This window comes from Manacus candei, unplaced genomic scaffold (assembly GCF_025592945.1).
Source record: "Manacus candei isolate 608988 ecotype Guabito, Panama unplaced genomic scaffold, ASM2559294v1 h1tg000050l, whole genome shotgun sequence".
Lineage (NCBI taxonomy): Eukaryota > Metazoa > Chordata > Aves > Passeriformes > Pipridae > Manacus > Manacus candei.
The window spans coordinates 21323573-21343471 of NW_026138098.1; the positions used below are offsets into that span (position 1 = coordinate 21323573).

The 19899-nt window shown below is 35.0% G+C and overlaps 1 protein-coding gene across 13 annotated transcripts in view; it reads right to left on the reverse strand.

The window, feature by feature from the left end:
- The window catches only part of PPP3CB (protein phosphatase 3 catalytic subunit beta), a 52421-nt gene that overhangs the window by 21943 nt on the left and 10579 nt on the right, over positions 1-19899 (reverse strand). For 8 of the 13 annotated variants that reach the window (XR_007906838.1, XR_007906837.1, XM_051800933.1 and 5 more), the window contains exons 3-11: positions 17988-18112; positions 14518-14629; positions 13480-13625; positions 8144-8283; positions 7963-8040; positions 7769-7863; positions 6107-6232; positions 4235-4312; positions 2720-2746 (exon numbers count right to left, since the gene is read on the reverse strand). Coding sequence is in view for 11 of the 13 variants with exons in the window: in XM_051800933.1 (XP_051656893.1) it covers positions 2720-2746; positions 4235-4312; positions 6107-6232; positions 7769-7863; positions 7963-8040; positions 8144-8283; positions 13480-13625; positions 14518-14629; positions 17988-18112 (927 nt within the window). In the remaining 2 variants the exon portion in view is untranslated. The remainder of the gene's footprint in view (positions 1-2719; positions 2747-4234; positions 4313-6106; positions 6233-7768; positions 7864-7962; positions 8041-8143; positions 8284-13479; positions 13626-14517; positions 14630-17987; positions 18113-19899) is intronic. The other 5 variants (XM_051800927.1, XM_051800924.1, XM_051800928.1 and 2 more) reach the window with 1 other exon arrangement.

Below are 19899 nucleotides of genomic sequence, written 5' to 3' on the forward strand. Positions count from 1 at the left end.
TTGTTTCCTTTTTTTTATGTCAACTACCCAAAACAAAATTCCACCAAAAAAAAAAAAGGAAAAATAAAATGGTAAAGGATTGCACTGGTACCTCCCTTACCACTAAGTCTATGTTCCACATCATCTTAGGCTTGCATCATTTGCAGAAATTAAAAATACCAAAAGACCTGGAGTAAACACTGCATATTCCATAGGGCAGAGTGCTACCATTTGTGACAGACAAGAGTGAAGACAAAACTCTGAAAGGAAGCTTGCAATTGGGAAGGAGAGCCACCTATGCTTGCCTTGACATGAAAGCAAAACTCTTTTCTCCAACACAAAATGTTGCTGTTTTGTTTCAATGTATGTAAGTCATAGAATCACAGAATATTCTGAGTTGGAAGGGACCCAACAAGGGTCATCAAGTCAATTCTTAAGTGAAAGGCCCATACAGGGATCAAACCCACAACCTTGGCATTATTAGCACCAGGCTCTAACCAGCTGAGGTAATTTCAGGGTCATCTTTGCCCTCGGATCTTCCTTTCCCTTTGCTGACTTCTCAATTTCACTAAAACAGTAAAGGCAGATGAGGAGGTATCAAAATCAAAATCCTTTTTTTTCCTTAGCCATTGAGAAAGGAGAGTGTTAATGACACCAAGCTAAGCGTAACTCAGTCCTACTGTGAATTCAGCTACGGGGACCAAAAGGGAACACTCAGACAGCTCTGTTAGGTATTCCAGATCTTCCATATGTCAGTGTTGTTCAGTTCCAGGACAAAGGTACTCAATAAAAAGTTGCAATGTTTTAATTTTTTTATTAATTTATATATTTATATAAATTTATATTAATTTGCAAGAATGTAGAAGAGAGGATCACAGAAGTGGGCACAGGAGAGCTGCACATCCACAAATTCACCTACTCACATTCAAAAAAAGGGAGCTGTGGAAGAAGCTTTTTTCCATCCCTGCTCACTAGTATGGAGCTTCCCCACAGAGGACACACACTCCAGCACAACAGTCACACTTCTCAGACCACAGCTGCAACAATGCAAGGCCTTCTGTCCATAAGAATGGGTAGCCTTCCCACCCCAAACACCAAACCAAATAAATTACAAAAGATAAAGCATATAAGGTCAAACAACAACAAAACCACACAAGATGGAAAACGTGTAGTAGCGATAAAGAAAAAAAAGGGAACAAGAGACAACCTTTGGATGACCACAGTGGAAGAATCTCGGGGTATGACAAGTATCTGCCAATCCATTTAAACAAAATGAAATAAAACCAGGAACTACTGAGTACAATTTTTTAACAGACAAAGTTAAAACTTTTAACAAACTGAAGACATCAAACTAAAAAAAGGACAAAACAGGTGGCTCAGGAAAAACTTTGAGTAGGATAGGTTGAAACATTCAACTTTCACTGCAAATAATTTCCTTAAAATTTGAACTTTTGAAGTTCTAGAAGTTTTTACTTCCTTTCTTTAAATACTATTGAGTAGCAGCTTGAGAATCTAGAATGAGAAGGAGACTCTCTCAGTGTTTTTGAAAAGGTCAGGGCTAAATGAGGAACCATCTTTCCCTGTAGGTTCCTCAGTTTTGTTCCTACCTACACCTATTTACAGGCCTCACTGATGCCGAGCTGCAACGTGCAGGCTGGAAAGACTTTGGGCAGTGCTAGTGTCTGTATCTATCTCTGGAAGGCCCCTATGCCTTAAAAGGAGAAAGGCTGCTTTTGGGCAGCTTAGATGCTTTGGGTTTGGTTTCATTTAGGTTTTTTGTTTGTTTTTTTCACCATGATCTCTCATTGCCCCAGCCCTCCAGAATCAACACAGCCAAGGCAAAAGGCCAAATGCATTACTCCAGGCTGCAGCACTGAACTAATGTGGCCACTGAACCCTGGTTACTTCAGAGAAGACAGTAAGAAGACATGGTTTGCAGAATATCTTGATTACACCCTAGATCAGAGGAGATATGACAAAGAACTCTCTCATTTCCTATTCCCAATGCCGGTACAAGAAACAAATGCTGGAACACTGATACTATTCTGCCTCAAAGAATTCACATAACCTCTGGAAACACATCTATAATCTGATGCATTCCCAAGTATTGGAAATATTCTCTGAAACGGACAAATTTGCACAGAGAACAAACTGATTATTAGGTAAGTAATGGTCAGAAGAATTTCTCTGTACAAAACTATCTACCCTGGGATTTCCAAAAAACAGGTGATAGACATGAATTTAAGTTATTAGGCTTCTTTTTACATTTTGAATCTTCAAAATAGCACACGAATCAAAAAGGAGCTTTTTGACATCTCAGTTAAGGAAACTAAAAGTACTACACAAACCAGTTTTTGGAACATTGTGTAAACACATTCCATGCACAACCTTAAAAAAACAGCTCATGAGGAAAGTATTAAAGAGCAAGACAGACAATTGAAAGCTCCCTACACATGCAGGACCAAAGATAAAATTTTAGAAATAGGTAAAAGAATGAAATTCTACCAAAAAAAGGAATGGAAGAAAGGAGGAAAAAAATTCATGCACAGAAAGACAGATGTCTTGGAATATGACTTCTGATAAAAAAATACATAAGTCTTTAGAAACATCCCATTAAAAAGGTTAATAATCATAAAATACTACATATGTCTCAACAGAAAGGTATTTTCTCATTAATACTTGTACTGTCAGGTTCTGTGAAGTCATATTTCAAAACATTCCTACTCTGTCTGGTCTGTACCTTTTTTATTGCCATATATGAGTCGCTCTTCAGATGGAGAGTCCAGAAAAAAAGGAAGTGAACGATGGAGAAAAAGGTGAGTGAGACAAAAAAAAATAAAGATATTTAACTTGGCAGTGGTAATAAAGAAGGAATGGAGAAGAAATGTGAAAAAAATAAAATGGAAAACCGCAACACTTAAAAATGCACTCATCAAACAAGAAGTGGAATTGTTGAGTATATTTTAAAATTTGATGATAAACAAGTGGAAACTTGAAAGCCAACAGTTAAAAAAAATCCATTCACATAGAAAGATAAAGCGTAGACAGTACCTAGGTGGCATAAGAGATGCATCAAGCAAAGAAATTGTTAAAGGAGACAGAAGAATAAAATAATTCAAATTAGGAAACTGCAACTACTGTACTACAGACAGGGCGTATGCAATCATTTGACGACCAACTATTCTTGCAAACATAAATCCTAGCACCTCAGAATACCACCTAACCCTGCTCTACAACTGCTTTATGTTCAATTTAGCAGGATTACTTGAATAAAAACCAGAAACTGCCTGTTTGCAGGATCACATTTGAGACTTTTTTAAAGTTTTCACAACAATCTAAATGACAGCAAAGTTCAAGGGGCTCAGAACCAATGCATTCCAAAGTAAAACACACAGCTGCTTAGCACAACACCACCCTGCCATCCAATTTGAACACAGGAGTTATCAAACGTGTATCTAATATCTTTATAAATGATACTTCAGTGTTCCTCAAAGGCTGCTGAAATTTCCCTTCCTCCTCCTCCACCAACAAAAAATTCACAAGATCAGTTCTGTTGTTAGATAAAACAAAGCAAGTCTGAGAAACTTTTAGGTGTGACATTAAGTGCTACTGTAAAAAACCAACAAAGTGTGATACACTAGGTCTGCATGGTAATTCTGCTTCTTAATCATCATGCTACAAACACCTCTTTAACCTACTGTATCGCAGCTTAAGAGACAGAAAGATGTTATAATTCAGTACACAAATACAAATTATATAATGTACAAATGTACATATACAGGTTGTCCTTTAACTTTTATGCTTTAAACTCAAACACCAAGATAAACTTGCATTTCATACTTTATACTACTTTGCCATAAAAAAATATTGTATCTGACTTTCACCTACATCAACTCTATTGAAAAGCAATCATTAAAAAATTTAATGTCTTATAATAAATTTATTCTATGTATTAGCAAGGTAAGTTAGTATGTTTCAAATCTTAAGTGCCAAGAAATTCTGAGCATTTTCCACAAAAAGTTTGTTTTAAATAGAAATCAGATATGAATATTTGCAAAGGTTGCCATAACTGCTTCTTGATCACAAACACAAACATGATTCCCTTCTCTGGCTCCCCAAAGCATCATTATCTAAAGAAAAATTTGAAGGCAATTTTCTTCAAACTCCAGGCAATATTACACCAGTCTAAGTTAACTATTGTTCATAAGGTATTACCATTAAGAAGATTTATATATCTTAAAGTAATAATCCCTACCGTCAAATTGATCTTCTCCCTCTGTCATGAGTTCATCATCAGAGCAAATGCTCAAAACATTCACCAACATTTCTGTTACTGTATAGGAAAAAATAAACTTTAATTCATTCTGTGTAGAATTTCAAATATTTCCATGCACACAAGATACAGCAAGTCACCAGCAGCTCTAGTGAATGAACTCCCCTCATCATAGCCATTGCTCAGTAACTTGGTTTCAAAACCAGTGTTTGTCTTGATGTGTGCTGTCACAGAATTTAAAAAGCTCAGAAAAACAAGCAGCTAAAAATTACACAAGCTAATAATCAAAGACCATAGCAGAGCTTCCTCTCCTGTCTCACAAGGACTTCTTCTTGTAAAATAGTAGTTTTACATTAGGATAAGTGTTTGAACTAGTTTTTATGCAAACATTAGTTAAATTTGAAAAACGTTCACTGCTCAAATTCAGGCTTGAATGGAGAAAACTATTCCATTCTTGGCACCTGCAGGCATGTAGCAGAAGCACTCAAGCAGGAAAATATTAGAATATAAATGTGGTGCAAACTACATCTCTTTTCAAACTCCCCTTAAAAATATCAACCTAGTGGATACAAGCTTTTTGAGACAAGTTTGTGTTTTTTTCTTTCTCCAGGAATCCTCCTTATGCTGCCACTCAATCTTTCCCACACATATCAGACCCTTTCTTAAAACATTCAAACATTTCCTCACCACAGAGCGTTCAGAAACCTACCCAGAAGTACAGCTGGGTTGTTAAAAACCCTGTAAATTGCTGCCTACATTTATTCATTACTAATTCATATTAACTCATACAAGTAATTACTAATTCCTACAATCCCTGTATTATCTGCTATGGTGATATTCTTAATTCTTGGGAAAGAGTTACTCCCTACAGTAATGAAAAGAACAAAAAAAGCCCAACCAAATTATGATGATTTTGATCTGTTCAATGCAGACCAGACAATATTGACACTGAATCCTTCATCATAAATGGACATGTGTATTAGTCCAAAGGCAAGGCAAACTACAGGACATGACCCCAGCAGTCTGAAGCAGAGAGCAGACGCTCAAGTACTGTTAAATAAGTTGCTGGATGTCATTACCAGCATCACAACAAAAGCAAAACACACAGTATATCCCTTTGCTTTGAAAATATTATCTACTGCATTATCAGGCAAGAGAGATACAAACAAAATCTCCTTTCAAATGTCAGGTCCCTTCAGTTAAATATTAAAAAATTGTTGAGTGGGTTAACCACAGTACAAAGTGTCCAAATTATTTGCATTAAACTGCTTACTAAAGACAACAGAAAGCCAGAATTCCATGCTTACATGACTGTAAATATATAACTACAAGAATACTTTTCAAAGAAATTTAAAGAGCTCTCTGGATCTCTTTTTAGAAAAAGAACAGTTCCTTCATGGAAGGATTTTAAACAGACCCAAATAGCCTCTAACCTCATTGCTTTTCAAGTGAGGACTACTTGGGGCCCCAGTGTCCTAGATTCAGTTATCAACTCTAGAGGGAAAAAAAAAAAAAAAAAGGAGGATCTGTGCTAAATTATCTTTTTTACAAGAAAAAATTATAACTGAAAAAGTTATCCTTAATGAAGGTCAATCTGTTATATCTGTAAAGGAAAGTTAAAATTTTATATGCAGATATGCACCCTCAATGGAAATCATAATTTCTGTTAGCACCTTTGCTATATTAGATGTAGTTCTAACTACCTTGACTGAAACAGGTGAAGAAAACGCCACAATAATAATAATGCAATTAATCTCTCTTTAGTAAATATATTAAAAAAAAAAATTAAAATCTTCCCAACATTAGTCTGGGAGAAATAGGAAAGATATTAGTTAATGTGTAACATCTGCTTACCTTTTTCTCCAACAAATGGCAAAGACCACGTGAAAACATCCATAAAATTTGGTAGCCAGTAAGGATGAGGAGAACAATTGAACTGACGAATATTCATCACATTGTTTTCATATTTTAATACAGCAGCTAAAATAAAATTCAGACATTTTGAAAAGAATGTTTAAAACTTGTGAGTACCACAAATGTAAAGTCACAGTCTTGTTTTAGCTCTATTTATATCATAGACTAAATAATCACAGATACACTCCATTCTCTTTCTTTCAAGTATTTACAGGACAGATTTCTAATGGAAAGCTTTGCATTTTTACTGCACATGTTGCAGTTTAAGGCACTCTTACATGTCAACATAGTTCTGTACTGTCCTACTACAGGTCTAAAATGAACAAAGATTTTTAAAGGTATTGAAAAGGTATAACTCCAGAAACTTCAGCAAAACTCTAACTCAGAACAGAAGTATATCTAGTATATGCAGATTTAGGTTTTATTCTTCATATGTGTCTTCCCACATTGTAAGTCTGGAGTAAAACCATAGACATCTAGAAGATGAGGGAGAAGGGGAAGCACAAAGAAATATGACAGAAAACCAGAAGCATTCTAAAGCTAAATATGATTCTAAAGCTAATATGCATTTTTCCATACTTTCACTTGCATTACACTGGGCATGATGTGAAAAAGGATTCTATGAACACAGTATCCATAGAGATAGTGAAAAAACCTAAATAGCCATTTGAAGCTATTTTTACTTCCCCTTTACTTTGCAATCAGTGCAAGTAACAACAGCTCATCTCTTCCTGTAGACAGTTGTTCACCCTACAGAAATGGTATGGGCTGGGGGGTGGTTCTTTGAAGGTGGGTGGAAGAAAACACAATGTATTGAAGAAAAAAAAAGGTCTTGGTTTCAAAGGAATGCTATTTTAATATTTGGAGATCATTCATTCATCACATACTTGAAATGCCTTACTTTAATATCATACTTTAATTTCAGCAGGCTTTATTTTTCATTTCTGTTCTTGAATTTTTTTCTCATCTATGAATAACATTAGTTCACAGCTAAGCTCTTCTCTCTAATTCTGATGTTCTCCACACTATTAAGCATGCTTCTCCTGTTCAACTTAGTAGAAGATGGACAAAAATGAATTCCTTGTTTTATACCTCCTTAATAATATTTCCAGTGGTAATCAGTATTTTGATCCCTACTTGCTCTTTCTTGATTTCCCACACAGGGTCACTATTAGAATTATCATCGCAATTAAGACTCTCAGGTGCCACAATACACAACACAAACCACCTTATGCACAGGCTTCTGATCAATGCTTCCTCCCTTCCTTGCTTAGTTCACCAACTAAAGACAACTCATAGCACTGGAAAACTTTTCCTGACTGGAAAACACCAGATAATACATTCATAAGAACTAAATAGCAAAATAGTGGATAATAAGTAAATAGCAACAACTTTCACAAAGGAAATATTGGCCCCAACTTGTGCTTCCAGGTACTCTTACAAGAGATTGTCATTTATAGTACATGCTCTTCTTCATAATATAACTTTCATTAATACATTTTTTTGTCCTTTAATTTCTTACCTGGCAAAAAGTTGTTGATATAAGATTATCTAGTTAGACAATTTTATTATTAAAAACACTTATTAATAACAAGTTCTTACCTTTATTATTGTAGACATCCAGGTAATTAGGTGCTGAAAAAATTGTTATTAATGATGGGAACCCTGTAGTTTGACTTTTCCTGTACATTCTATAACTGCAAAACCAAACAGATTATTTTACATCTTACAGCAAATAAGCAATTAATTTTTATTTTACACTGTGAATAATTCCTTGAAAGACACAAAATACTTACCCTGCATCTTGTGCTTCATGTGCTCTAATGATTGACAACAAATTATTATTTTGCAAAAATTCACAAACTGCTGGATAGCTGTGAAATGAAAACAATTATGAGTAAAAGAAATTCTCTTAAACAAGATTCTTAAGCAAGAATCAGTACTAAAACACCCAATGAGATCATAGAATACTCTCACCTATAAAAGTATGAGCATCCTCTGACTGTATTGTGACTGAAATGCTCTTGTGAGTTTTCATTTCCAAAATCTTCTGACGGATCTGACCACAATAAGTCACACATTGGTCCAAATGCTGGAGGCTCTTTGAATCTATCTAACTGTTTAACAAAAGGCAACAGCACAAAGACTCTTTCAATATTAAATCAGTAAGTTTTACACATTTGTTAAACTACATATCCATCAATACCAAGCATTTTTAGAATAAATCCCAACCATATCAAAGAGAAGTAGTTTCTGTATATTTTTTTCTCTCCTCCTCATGAAATAAGGCAGAGGCATGCCAAAAGAACCAAACCTGTTAAGAGCAATAAGATTTATTAGTTGTAAAAAGAAGGGAGATAAATTCCAGACTGATGGATATGTGTAATACAGGTCAAGTTACAGACAAGGAACAAAATGGTCCTTTTTCATGCACATGCCACATCTACCAATCTGGAGACACTACCAGGAATTAGCAAAGAGAAACAGTACAGAAAACAGGAATTATGAAAGAAAAGCATGAATAATTAGCACCGACTAGAAGAGACTAAATATATATTACCAAAAGAAATAAAAAAAAACCACCAAAAGAAAAACAAACCACCCTGGCACACCCGTCTCCATAATGGACTGTTTAACAATGCAATGAAGATGTGACTAAGCTCAGCTGTCTTAGATTTCTTTCATACAAGCTTTATTTTTCAGCTCTAGCCCTGATGTAACGGGCCATAAGCATTTTGGGAGATGTCTGTGTTTTCTCTTGCTGTTTCTTTACTGATTTCCACTTGAAACACCTGTTTTAGCAGCCTGCAACTTCCCTAGTAACCACAGTCAAAAGGGGCAGAAGTAAGGAGGACAGTGCATTTGTTAACGTAAAAGGAAAATACCCTGCTTCAGTAAGTAACAGGCAATCAACCTCTCATGTCCCAGAAATGAAATTAGATATCCCAGATTCAATGTAAAGTTGATTTGATCTTTATGTAGCTGGAGTTTGTTCACAAGATGATTTTATCCAAGAAATGTAGGAACGGTTCTTTGATGGACAGTGCATTTATCTCACTTCACTTCCCATACCAAAGAAGATGACTTTGATGGTACTAGAGAACACTTAACTCTTCATGACAGGTTCGAAGGAAGGTTTGGTGAGCACCTGGTGAATTTGAGTCTAACGGTCCATAGGAATCCATTCAAATATGGAACCAGCAGTAGTGCCAAGCTCTCTCATGCCCTGGAAAATCAGAGCTCCCGAGGCTGCCACCTGTAACATAAGTGGAGAGGTCCAGATCTTTACAAATTCCTGCCAGATAATGGTAAGGCAGGTATTAACTGAAGTTGTTGTCGGAATTTATTCAATATTAAAAATCCTGTGGTTTAACATTTCCCACACTGGATGATAAACCCGGTATGGAGTATTTCTTCCAGATTGAAGAAGTCAGTCCATCAACTTCTGCAAGTACCTGAATTTCTGTAGATTAAACCATCAAGTTTCTAAACCTCCAGCAATAAATTTGGGTCCAGAAGCTAAGAGAAGCATTCATACAAGGAAGTTTCACCTGTTTGCCGATTGATGTTTCCTGCAATACAGAAGGCTGAAAGTCTAGAAAACATTTCTAAGGTTTTTTTCTTTAGTTAGTCTTCAAGGACTTTTCCTTATGACTTTGGCCAAATATATAGAGACATTATAAATAATAAGCTTTGGCTGCAATTAACCTGTCTCTCTCCCAAACTACTTTCTCATAGCTTTGAAACAATAATGCAGCCATTTCTTGAAGTAAGGTCAGTGTGTAAAAAATAAATATACTTACATACACACCAAATCAGTGTCTCCTTCACTAGAGAGTCTACCATGGTTCTCAAGACATCTCAAAATTTAAGGAAATGTCACTGCAGACTACTCAACCCAGATTGCACATATCAAATCGGAATAATCAGCTTAAGGGTTTTTTTTATATTGGCACAGCAAGAAAGTTAACAAAGGACATGAGTCAATTCAAAACACTTGTTACTAATTAATATTTCTGAATGTTCTTCGATTATGGCAAAACAATCCCAGTACAAATAAGGTTAATGTATTTCTAAATATGATTAAGGTAACAAAGAAAGACAATTTTATTCAAGAATAAGAATCAATACATCTGGTATTAAAACAGAAATAGGTAATATATTATTTAATATACTGTGAGATATTTAAATTTAAATTAACTTATAGTTATTATGCAGTCAGGGCTACTAAACTGAGGTACATTATACCTCCACATGTATGTTCAAATTGAGGAGTACCAAAACCTCAGAGACAGATTAAGGTACAGCAAATTGAAACAATTTTACTTTTGAGGCAAAAGACCTTCACAGAAGTTTCACATACAGACATCAGTTTTAATTAATCTGTCCTAATTTTCCTGTGAATTATCACACCGTAAAGCCTGAAGAACAATGTGAAGGCCAGTGAAGTGTGGCTGTCATCTGATGTATTACTAAACAAAAGGAGATTTCAGCAGACCACAGAAAGGAAGCAAGGTATTATAAAGACAGATTCCCAGGAGCACCCCCATATATTTCAAGGCAATTTGCTGACTGAGTCTTAGTATCACCACGAGCTAAACAAAAGAATGACCATCTGTTGTAAATGAGGAAGAAAATTCTTTGTCTCTCTTCTTCAGAGTCACCAAAATCTTATCTGGACACTTCCCTCTTTGTAAAATACTAAGCTGGAAAATCAAAATCCTGCAATTTTGTTTCTAGGCAGTGTAAATGAAATCAGTGGAACAGTATCTGTAAGGTGATGGACGTGTCTGAAAGAGACACTATTTATCAAAACAATCAGAATATTTGTGTAAGGGACATTCAAAGAATAAAAATCAGATTACTGCAAGTTTCACAAACTTCCATTTTCCCCCAAATAAGAAGCACCTGCAGCAACCTTTCTGGTTAGGATTCACTGTCAGGGCTATTATGATAATTGTCCTATTCTGGAAGTAAGTTTATGACAGCAAAAATAATAATTTAATTTATATGGTTTTATCACCATCCTGAAAGTCAGTAATACTGACAAAAGACTTCACCCAGAAGAAACTGCACCTGCACAGAATTTTTCTTTTTTTCTTAGGTGATTCCTATACTGTTTATAGAGCTGTGATTTCCCTTCTTATGCCAGGTGACTATGCCTACACATGCTTGCAGCAAAGACCTCTCCTTAATAAGAACTTCTGCTAATAAACCAAAAAGCTTGTCTTGACTGTTTAAAGAAGTAATTTCACACACCACACTTGTACCAAAAGTATTTGATATTTTCCTAGATATAAAAGGAGCATTTCATGTCACCTATTTAAGTACATTTAGAACATGAGTGCATGTCAAGCTCTAATGCAGCTATTGAAGCTGCTGCCAGCCCATGAATAGTGCCTTTTCCAAGTTACCAGATGATTCTTTAAAAAACAAAAAAGGCCCAAGGAGCAGTTCTAATAACACTGCCTTACATTTATAAACATGTTTTTTATCAGAACAAAATAAAATGCAGATTTTCATGTATATATATAAAAACATACAAGCTTATGTTTCACCCCAATGTAACCCTGAACGTTATAGAAGCACATATGAAAGTACAGGCCAGATGATTTGACACTTTGAAACAAGACCAGCTGCAAGACTGAGACTAACAGAAAAATGAATCACAATCCTGTCATGACAGCAGCTTTCCAAAATGCTTTTCCAAAATATATTTCCTTTACACTACTTTCCAAAAAGCCTTGACCATGTTTCCTTTCATCTGTAATGTGAGAACTGTTAAGGCATTGTCAGAATGGCACCATTTAGTTACTTTGCTCTCTTACTTCTCTTTCTCTGCACAATGCACATGGATTTCTGTACACGTCAGTATTTGCTCCAACAATGCTGTGTGCCTCAGTACATTTTCCCATTTCCACCACTGATCTTGTAAATATGCTTCCTATCTGTTTCTACCACTTTATTCTCCTCTCACATCACTCTGCTTGGCAGTGTAGTATCTGTAAGTGAAATAAACTGACATTCCAGACTTTGAAATGGTCCCATCAGTACAAAAAAACCCAAGTGAACAAAATATGGTAAATTCAGAAATGAGATTCAACTGGATAGCCTATAACTCTGAGGAGAGGGAGAGGAAAAAAAGAAAAATGGAGCACAAGTAAAGGAGAAAATGTTAAGAAAACAAGAAATACAATACATGAAGATAAAAGGACAAACTGGGCCGTCAATATTTATATATTATAGAAACAAATTAGGAACATACTTTTACCTTCTCTCTGACATTTACATTGTTTTTTATAATAGGTCTCCACGTACTTTCTTCCATACGTGGATAAACAACTTTTTTTCTTCCATTCTTACCTATAATCCCAAAGCTTTCTTATAACTATCTATTTATGTTTTAAGCTGAAATCAACTACATTTCAGCTGTTACTAATCATAATAGGAATGGTTTTGATTTCCAAATACAGCAGTCAAGATGTCAGCTAAGTTAATTAAAATAAACCAAAAAGGAGTATGCAAAAAGGAAAGCAACTGAGTTTGAAAATTCCCATCTGATAAAATCTTCACCTGACATCAGCAGTCCATCCACATTATTAGAAACAGATATCTCATGTCATCACAATCCTCTTCTCTTTAAATTGCACATCACTGCTTAGTGTTTCCATTGTAAAAGTTTAAAAACTTGCTTTCATTTGTCTTACTGATAGAACATTTACCACAGTGAGAAGTACTCTACAACTGTTACTCAACTGCCTACCAAATTTGCCATTTTAAATAGAAACATGAATTTCTATTAAATACTGCCATGTCTCACTCTGTCAAAACTAAATTCACATGATTAGGACAATAAAAAAAAAATTCAAAGAAATTTGAGAATAACTGAAATATGACGGTTTATATAGCAAACAATTTTAAGACTACAATTAACTTCTACAACTTTTCTCCTGAAAGCCATGAAAACACTTGCTCTTATCTAGAAAGAAATACTAAGCATTATCTTGATTGGATATGAAGCTCTTACATACTACCTGTCTCAGGAAACTATATGGCGTTTTCGAGGGAGTTTTTTTATGTGTGTTTTGTAACAGTCCCAGCTGTCCCAATGAGGTCTACTAATGGGAAATGCACTAATAATCCACGAGTTTTTAATTATGATACTGCCTAGCCTACATTTCAGTTCCTGATTCACACTTCCACAAGAGACAAGAACAGAAAACAATATACTGACAACTTCAAAAAGATGATTTTGTATAGCATCATATAAATATCTCTATTTCCACTTATTTCCAAATACACAAAATACTCACTCTCCTAATGTCATCTAGTGTATTAATTTCTGGTGAAAGTCCACCATGAACACAAAGAAACTGTTGATTTAAGAGAGCAGCAAGAGGGAGACAATCAAAAGCTTCCATGCAAGCATCATAGACTCTTTCGGAGTACTTTATTTTACCTGTAGGAAAGAAAACAGAAATCATGAAAAAATCCATAATAGATGCATGAAGTCAACTAGTGGATCATAACTGTAAGAGCAAATATCAAAGTGAATGCTTAAAAAAAACCTAAAGCAATGAGTATTTTTGGGTTTAAATGAACATTTCCAAAGACCACAAAAGCAAGCACATTTCTAAGACATATTCTCTTCCAGAACAATACACTTCTTTCATTTCTTCTTCTGTTATCTCAAGAGTGGAGAAACTATTTTTGTTTAAAAAAATACCCCATCAAATACTTTTTTTATTATTTTCATACAATTACACAGCATACGTCAGTGTAAAACCCTACTGAGAAGTTTGCAAATTCTCATTTAGAGTGAGAAGGTAAGAACTAATTACAGATTACATCATTTTTACCTACATCAAAGAGAGTTTTACCAGGCCAAATGATCCATTTATCACTGGATCAATATTTACACAAACCTTCAAATGGGGAGGCAGCTGACATCACCAAAAGAGTTATCTTACCAGTATAGCTGAAAATCAATTCCCCAAATGGAAAGATTACTCAGCAGTAGGGTTTTTCTGCCAGCTTCACAATGCTGCTCAGCAAGTTACTCTGCACTCCTGATTACAGCCAAGAGAGCAAAACAAACTTCCTCTCTTCAGGATTTTAAAATCAAGATTGATACATCAAAATTTATTCCATACTGTATATTTACAGGCACCTGTCTTCTTGCTCTCCAATGCCACACTAAACTGCAAGCACTTCTACAGAAGTCAATGGGGTCTCCAAATGTTTGCAAGACCTTAATTAAACTAAGAAACAAACATGTCTTAAGCACAGTGACAGACAGCAGATCAGCAGGTTGAAAGTAAGCTAATTTTACATTCTTAGACAGTACTTACATTCTTGTTTAAAGGTAAAATACTCTGTTAGGTGTCTGCATTCATGGTTGCCTCTCAAAAGAAATAATGTGCTTGGGTAGAGAATTTTCAGGACCCATAAGTACAGCACACACTGTTGAAAAAAAAAAAGGGATCCAGTAAAATACACTAGCTTATAAGAAATTTAAAAATTATTACTGAGAAACACTAAGTAAGGATGGTAACAGCTTCAAAAGCAGGCACAGCTTAATGTGCCATTTTAAAATACAGCACTACTGCCCAGTTCTGGACACAAGTTATGCAGATTGCCTAATACTTTTCTTAATAATAGCCACATAGAATGCTGAAAAAATATGGACACTCAATAATAAAATAAAGTCAGCAGAATTAAACTGCAAAACACTTTCATCTAGACAAATACTGTATGCGTTTGTGCCTAAAATCCAATTTTATAATATGACTCTAAACACTCGCACGAGAAGGAAAGCAGACATTTATTAATAGAGACTGAAGGAAAAAAACTGACAAAATCATTTACATTAAAGTTAGTTGTATCATTTGGAGATCATTCCTAAACTAAGAATGGACATACACTGGGAAAACTGGTTGTTTTCTCAGTGTACAAGCAGCAAACTCAAATAATTACAGTAAGTTTCCATATATCATTGTTACTGCAACATGAGCAGTGAACAGAGTTGAAGACAGAGCAACAGAACATGTATAATTATTTCAGTTTACAGTCTTGTTACCACCCAGCAGTCCTGAATGCCCAAAATGTACTTCCTAAATTTCAAATCTAATTCGTGTATTTTTAACTGAGCACAGAAATCTCAAAACCCCAGAAGTTCTGGACTCCATCGAAGTCACCTGCAAGTCATTATTAGTGTTGTTCCCAATCAATACGTGTACCCTGAAGCTATCATTCTTCAAAGTTATTTTGCACAGAATAGCAGAGGATATGAACAAAGAAAGAAAACAAATCAGTGCTTTAAAAAACCCCCACAAACACTGAGGAATACATCAAAGACTTTCATTGTGAAGTTTAGCTAAACTAATTACTGAATTTTTATCTTCTTAGTAAAAATAAGCGAAATAGTAATTTTGCTAATGATAACGCTTGCTTTCCAATGCTTCTGTAACTCTGAAATATCATTGCAAAGTCCCCAGACTCTTTAAAAGTGCTTCCCAGCAGAAAGCATAATCAAAACAACTGTCTATCATCAAATGAATACATGAATCACTTTGGCAAATTCTACAGTTGTGAACTGTTTTAGTTAAGTCAGGTTGCATGGAAGCTGCCAAACTTGAAAACATTTAATAGAAAAGTGGCAAAATAGTGCCTTCCTTTCTTAGTATCTTCCTGGATACTAAATTTGATTAAATTGCTGAGATTTACATGTTCTCAGGTATGTTACCTATTAAGTACAAAACCAAATTATTCATTTTACCTTTCCTGTACTGGCATATTTATTTTTGTTATCAAATACAGACAGACTAATGTTAACATTCTTTATGTCCTGTTACTTCCAGTACAGAAAAGAAGAATTTGCACATGTTTTTGTGAAGGAGTCCAGCTTGATCCCTGCAGTTTGTTATAGACAGTCATGGTAGCATGTACTTATCTTTCCTATTTGAAGTGGTAACATTTTTAAATTAGAATGCATTACTACTAAAATATCAATGCACTTAAATATGTTTCAGGACAGACAGATTAAGAATTTATTAATGAAAAATCAAATTTCACTGTTCCTACATTTTTTTAAAATGTCACCTTTTTGTGAAAAGTCGAGTATTTTATCAAAACTATATTACCTTTCCAATCACTAAGAAAGATTTTAGAGTAACTATATATGAAAACTCATGGAGGTCAACTTAAAATTCCTAAATGTTAATTATGACAAAAACTTAAGTAGGAAAAAAAATTTTAAGGTTAAAATGGGGAACAAAAGGTTGATTTTCATGTACTACCTTTTTATTTCTCAACAAGACCACAAAGCATAGTCCTGCCTTGATGCATCTGCAGCAGTTCTATTTCATTCAGACAGTCTGCATGTACTTCATAGGATCATACACAGGTTTAGGTTGGGAAAGACCTTTGAGATCACCAAGTCCAACAGCCACTCACTCAATAGAAGTGAGTGAATTATCTCAATGAAAGATGAGATTTTTAAGAACCCTAGAGTTGTTTTCAAGAATCTATTTAACATATCTTTACATATTCTGCAAGTATATTTAACCTGACAAATACATTGTTACTCCTGGGGATGGTCCTGTGCTGGGCTAAGAGTTGGACTCGATGATCCTTGTGGTTCCCTTCCAACTCAGCATATTCTGTGATTCTTTGATTATATTAAAAACTAAATTAAAATGAGAGGGAAAAAAAAAGCAAGCCTGTTCTTATTAATATATTCAAGAACAATTATTTCAGAAGTATTTTTAGGTGTAATGGTTGAAAAGCTTTACTAACATGCTTTGATATGGTAACACATAGAGCTACTATGTAAATGTCCTTTCTGAGGACAATTACATTATTTGTAATCATCAAGAACAGGCCAAGAAGATCGAATTAATAAATAGGGAATGTCTACTGAAATTTTTCCTTGAAGATGAGGCAACTGCTCTTGCTGCATCTCCTGTCTGTCTACCATCTGCAACAACCCCACAAGGCTTGTGTATGCCCTTCACAGCACACACCCCCACAGATGATTAGAATGGCAACATTTTTATACAGAAATGAAAGACCGTACACCGTGCCTTGCAAGACACTATTTCCAATGGTATGCTACTCCATTAGATCTGGTATCTAGGCAGAGATCCCAAGCTGAGGCACTTCCCAGGCTGGCTCCAGAAGAATAATTAACCTAAAAATCATGGCTCTGAAACTAATCCATGTGAATATCTCTGAAATGTAGCACACTTCATAAACATGTTGAAAATTAAAAAATTATTTGAATTCCAAATAACTGTAAAATTAATGGCAGAAATATAGGGCATCCTTGGAGAATATCTGTATTTGCTCGTAGAATTTTAGTAAAGAAAATATTAATAATTATTAAAAACCATTTGATTACACAAATAAAATTAATTTCTTTTATAAAATAAACATCTAATAATATTAAACAGATAATAATATTGCAAATAATAAATTAAAAGACCTTGCAGTCATGACTCACCTGTTCTCCAAAAACACACAAACACACCTTCCTGCATATTACCGCAGAAGCAGCATTACGTATAATAATGTTATAGAATTCAACTTTTAAAAAACTAACTAAAGAAAGAGGAGGAAAAATTAGTAAGACTGGTGATTTCAACATGACAGTCCAAACAGCTGGTCAGTATCCTCCTGTAAACAGGCCTCTGTCACAGGATAAAGCACAGCAAGGAACACATTCACATGTTAAAGCAGACCTAAAATTTCATTTGAAAACCTCAGTGAAAGTGTGCTTACAGAAAAATTTAGGACAAAACAGATTAATATATTCAGTTACCTCTATACTAAAATAACCTCTGTCTACATAGTCACCGAGGAAGAGGTATCTTGTGTTAGCAGGTGATCCTCCCACTTCAAACAGCTTCATTAGATCAAAGAACTGGCCATGAATATCACCACACACTGCAAGCAAAAATTTTGTTCAAATTAATTTTAAAAAAATCTAACAGAAAAGTTACTAAGTTATAGTTAAGTAAACAGCCACAAAGTACTTCTAATTAAGAGGAAAGGCAGGTATAAAGTAGGAACAATAGAAATTTGTGAAGGTTCCCCATTTGCTTTTCATTAAGATGCTGTCTTCGCCACCTGTGGCAATGCTGACGATAGCCCTATTGGAGTCCAGCACACTGTGGACTCTTTTTCCAACACAGTTAATGCACTGAGCACTGTGGTCTTGAAAGCTGTCAGCAGCTCTTCACTGTCCTCCCCAATCCCTTAGGTATCTTTGCTAATTCTCCTTGGTATGTGTATTTGAAAAGGCCTGCTGCTCTGCAATGATTAGCTTGAGTCCATGAGAGCTTGAAAAAAATGGAGAGTGTGCTTTTTTTTCTGAGTCACACTAACACACCTTTTAATATCACCAGATCTTCTCTTTGCTCAGTTACTTTTCTCCTTCAAATAACCACGTTCACTATTTCAACAGTGGATTTTTCATGTACTTTTAGAATATGAGAGGACCAGACCAGTGGTCAGCAACCTAAGGCAGAAGTGCCAAAGATAGCAGATGGGATGTCTTGGAAGAGCATACAGCAAAGCCAGGTCATCTCACAATTAAAAAAAGTAATTAAAAATTGCACAGAAGAGACAACTGCTCCGATCTCCTCTTTCCCACAGGAGTTCCCAGTTAGTGAAAGTCAGGAGCTCCCTTTTCACTTCTACATGAAGTATTGCTGATAACCATTAACAGGAGCTTGAGAGACTATGCTTTTCATGGATGCAAAATGTCACTGATCAACTGACAAATAGCATCTTCTGACTTCTTAGAGTTTATCTGTAAATTCTTTGGGGGGAAAAATAGTTGTTCTAATTTTGGAAAGAAATATTGAATATGGCACACCACACTTCAAAGGTTATTATTCTCTTAGATCAGGCCATTTGTCATGACAACCTACAAAATACGAGGCTGAGTAGAATGTGTCCACTTATATGTTCTTTTTTAAAAATTTCTACTCAAACACTGAAAGAACTTTCCTTCTTTTTCAATTGCCAATATACCAACTACCTGAACAAACAGAAATATAAAAATTCTAAACAAATTGTAGTTTTGGGCTTTATCTGGAACTGCAAAAGACTGAGCTCAGAGACAGTCACTTAGTGGTTTCCACCATTTCAACCACTCATTGTTCAGAAAACATCAGTAAGAATAATAATGTACTGGTTTAATGTCTTCATTTACCCGATACTAACCAATACTGATGCCCTAAAAGAAGCTTTCAGACACTAATTTTATATATGTCCATTTAGAGGAAACCACATTCAGATTAAAGAAAATCTCATTTGAACACAAAAATCAAATCTGCTTTCATTATCGTAAATAACAGATATGCAACATAAACTACTTTCTATGAGTCTAGATTGTTTATAAATACAAATACTAAAGGACATCAATTCCACCTTTCATCAGGTCAAACAGAAATAGAACTTGTAAAACTATGAAAATACTCCAAAAAAAGCTGAGTCAGTTTTGTATCCCAGTGGATCTGGTCCTAGTGTCAAAGATACTAAAACAATCTTTAAGCACTTTCCAGGACTACTGGTCTCACAAGAACATGGTTTTACACACAATCACCAGTCTTGCTTACAGATGAACTATAAAGGTGCATTTTTCACTAAGAATCTCAGTTCACAGTATTTGCTTCAAATCACAGCAACTGGTTTCTCTTCACATATTTAGATTTCAGGATTAGCCC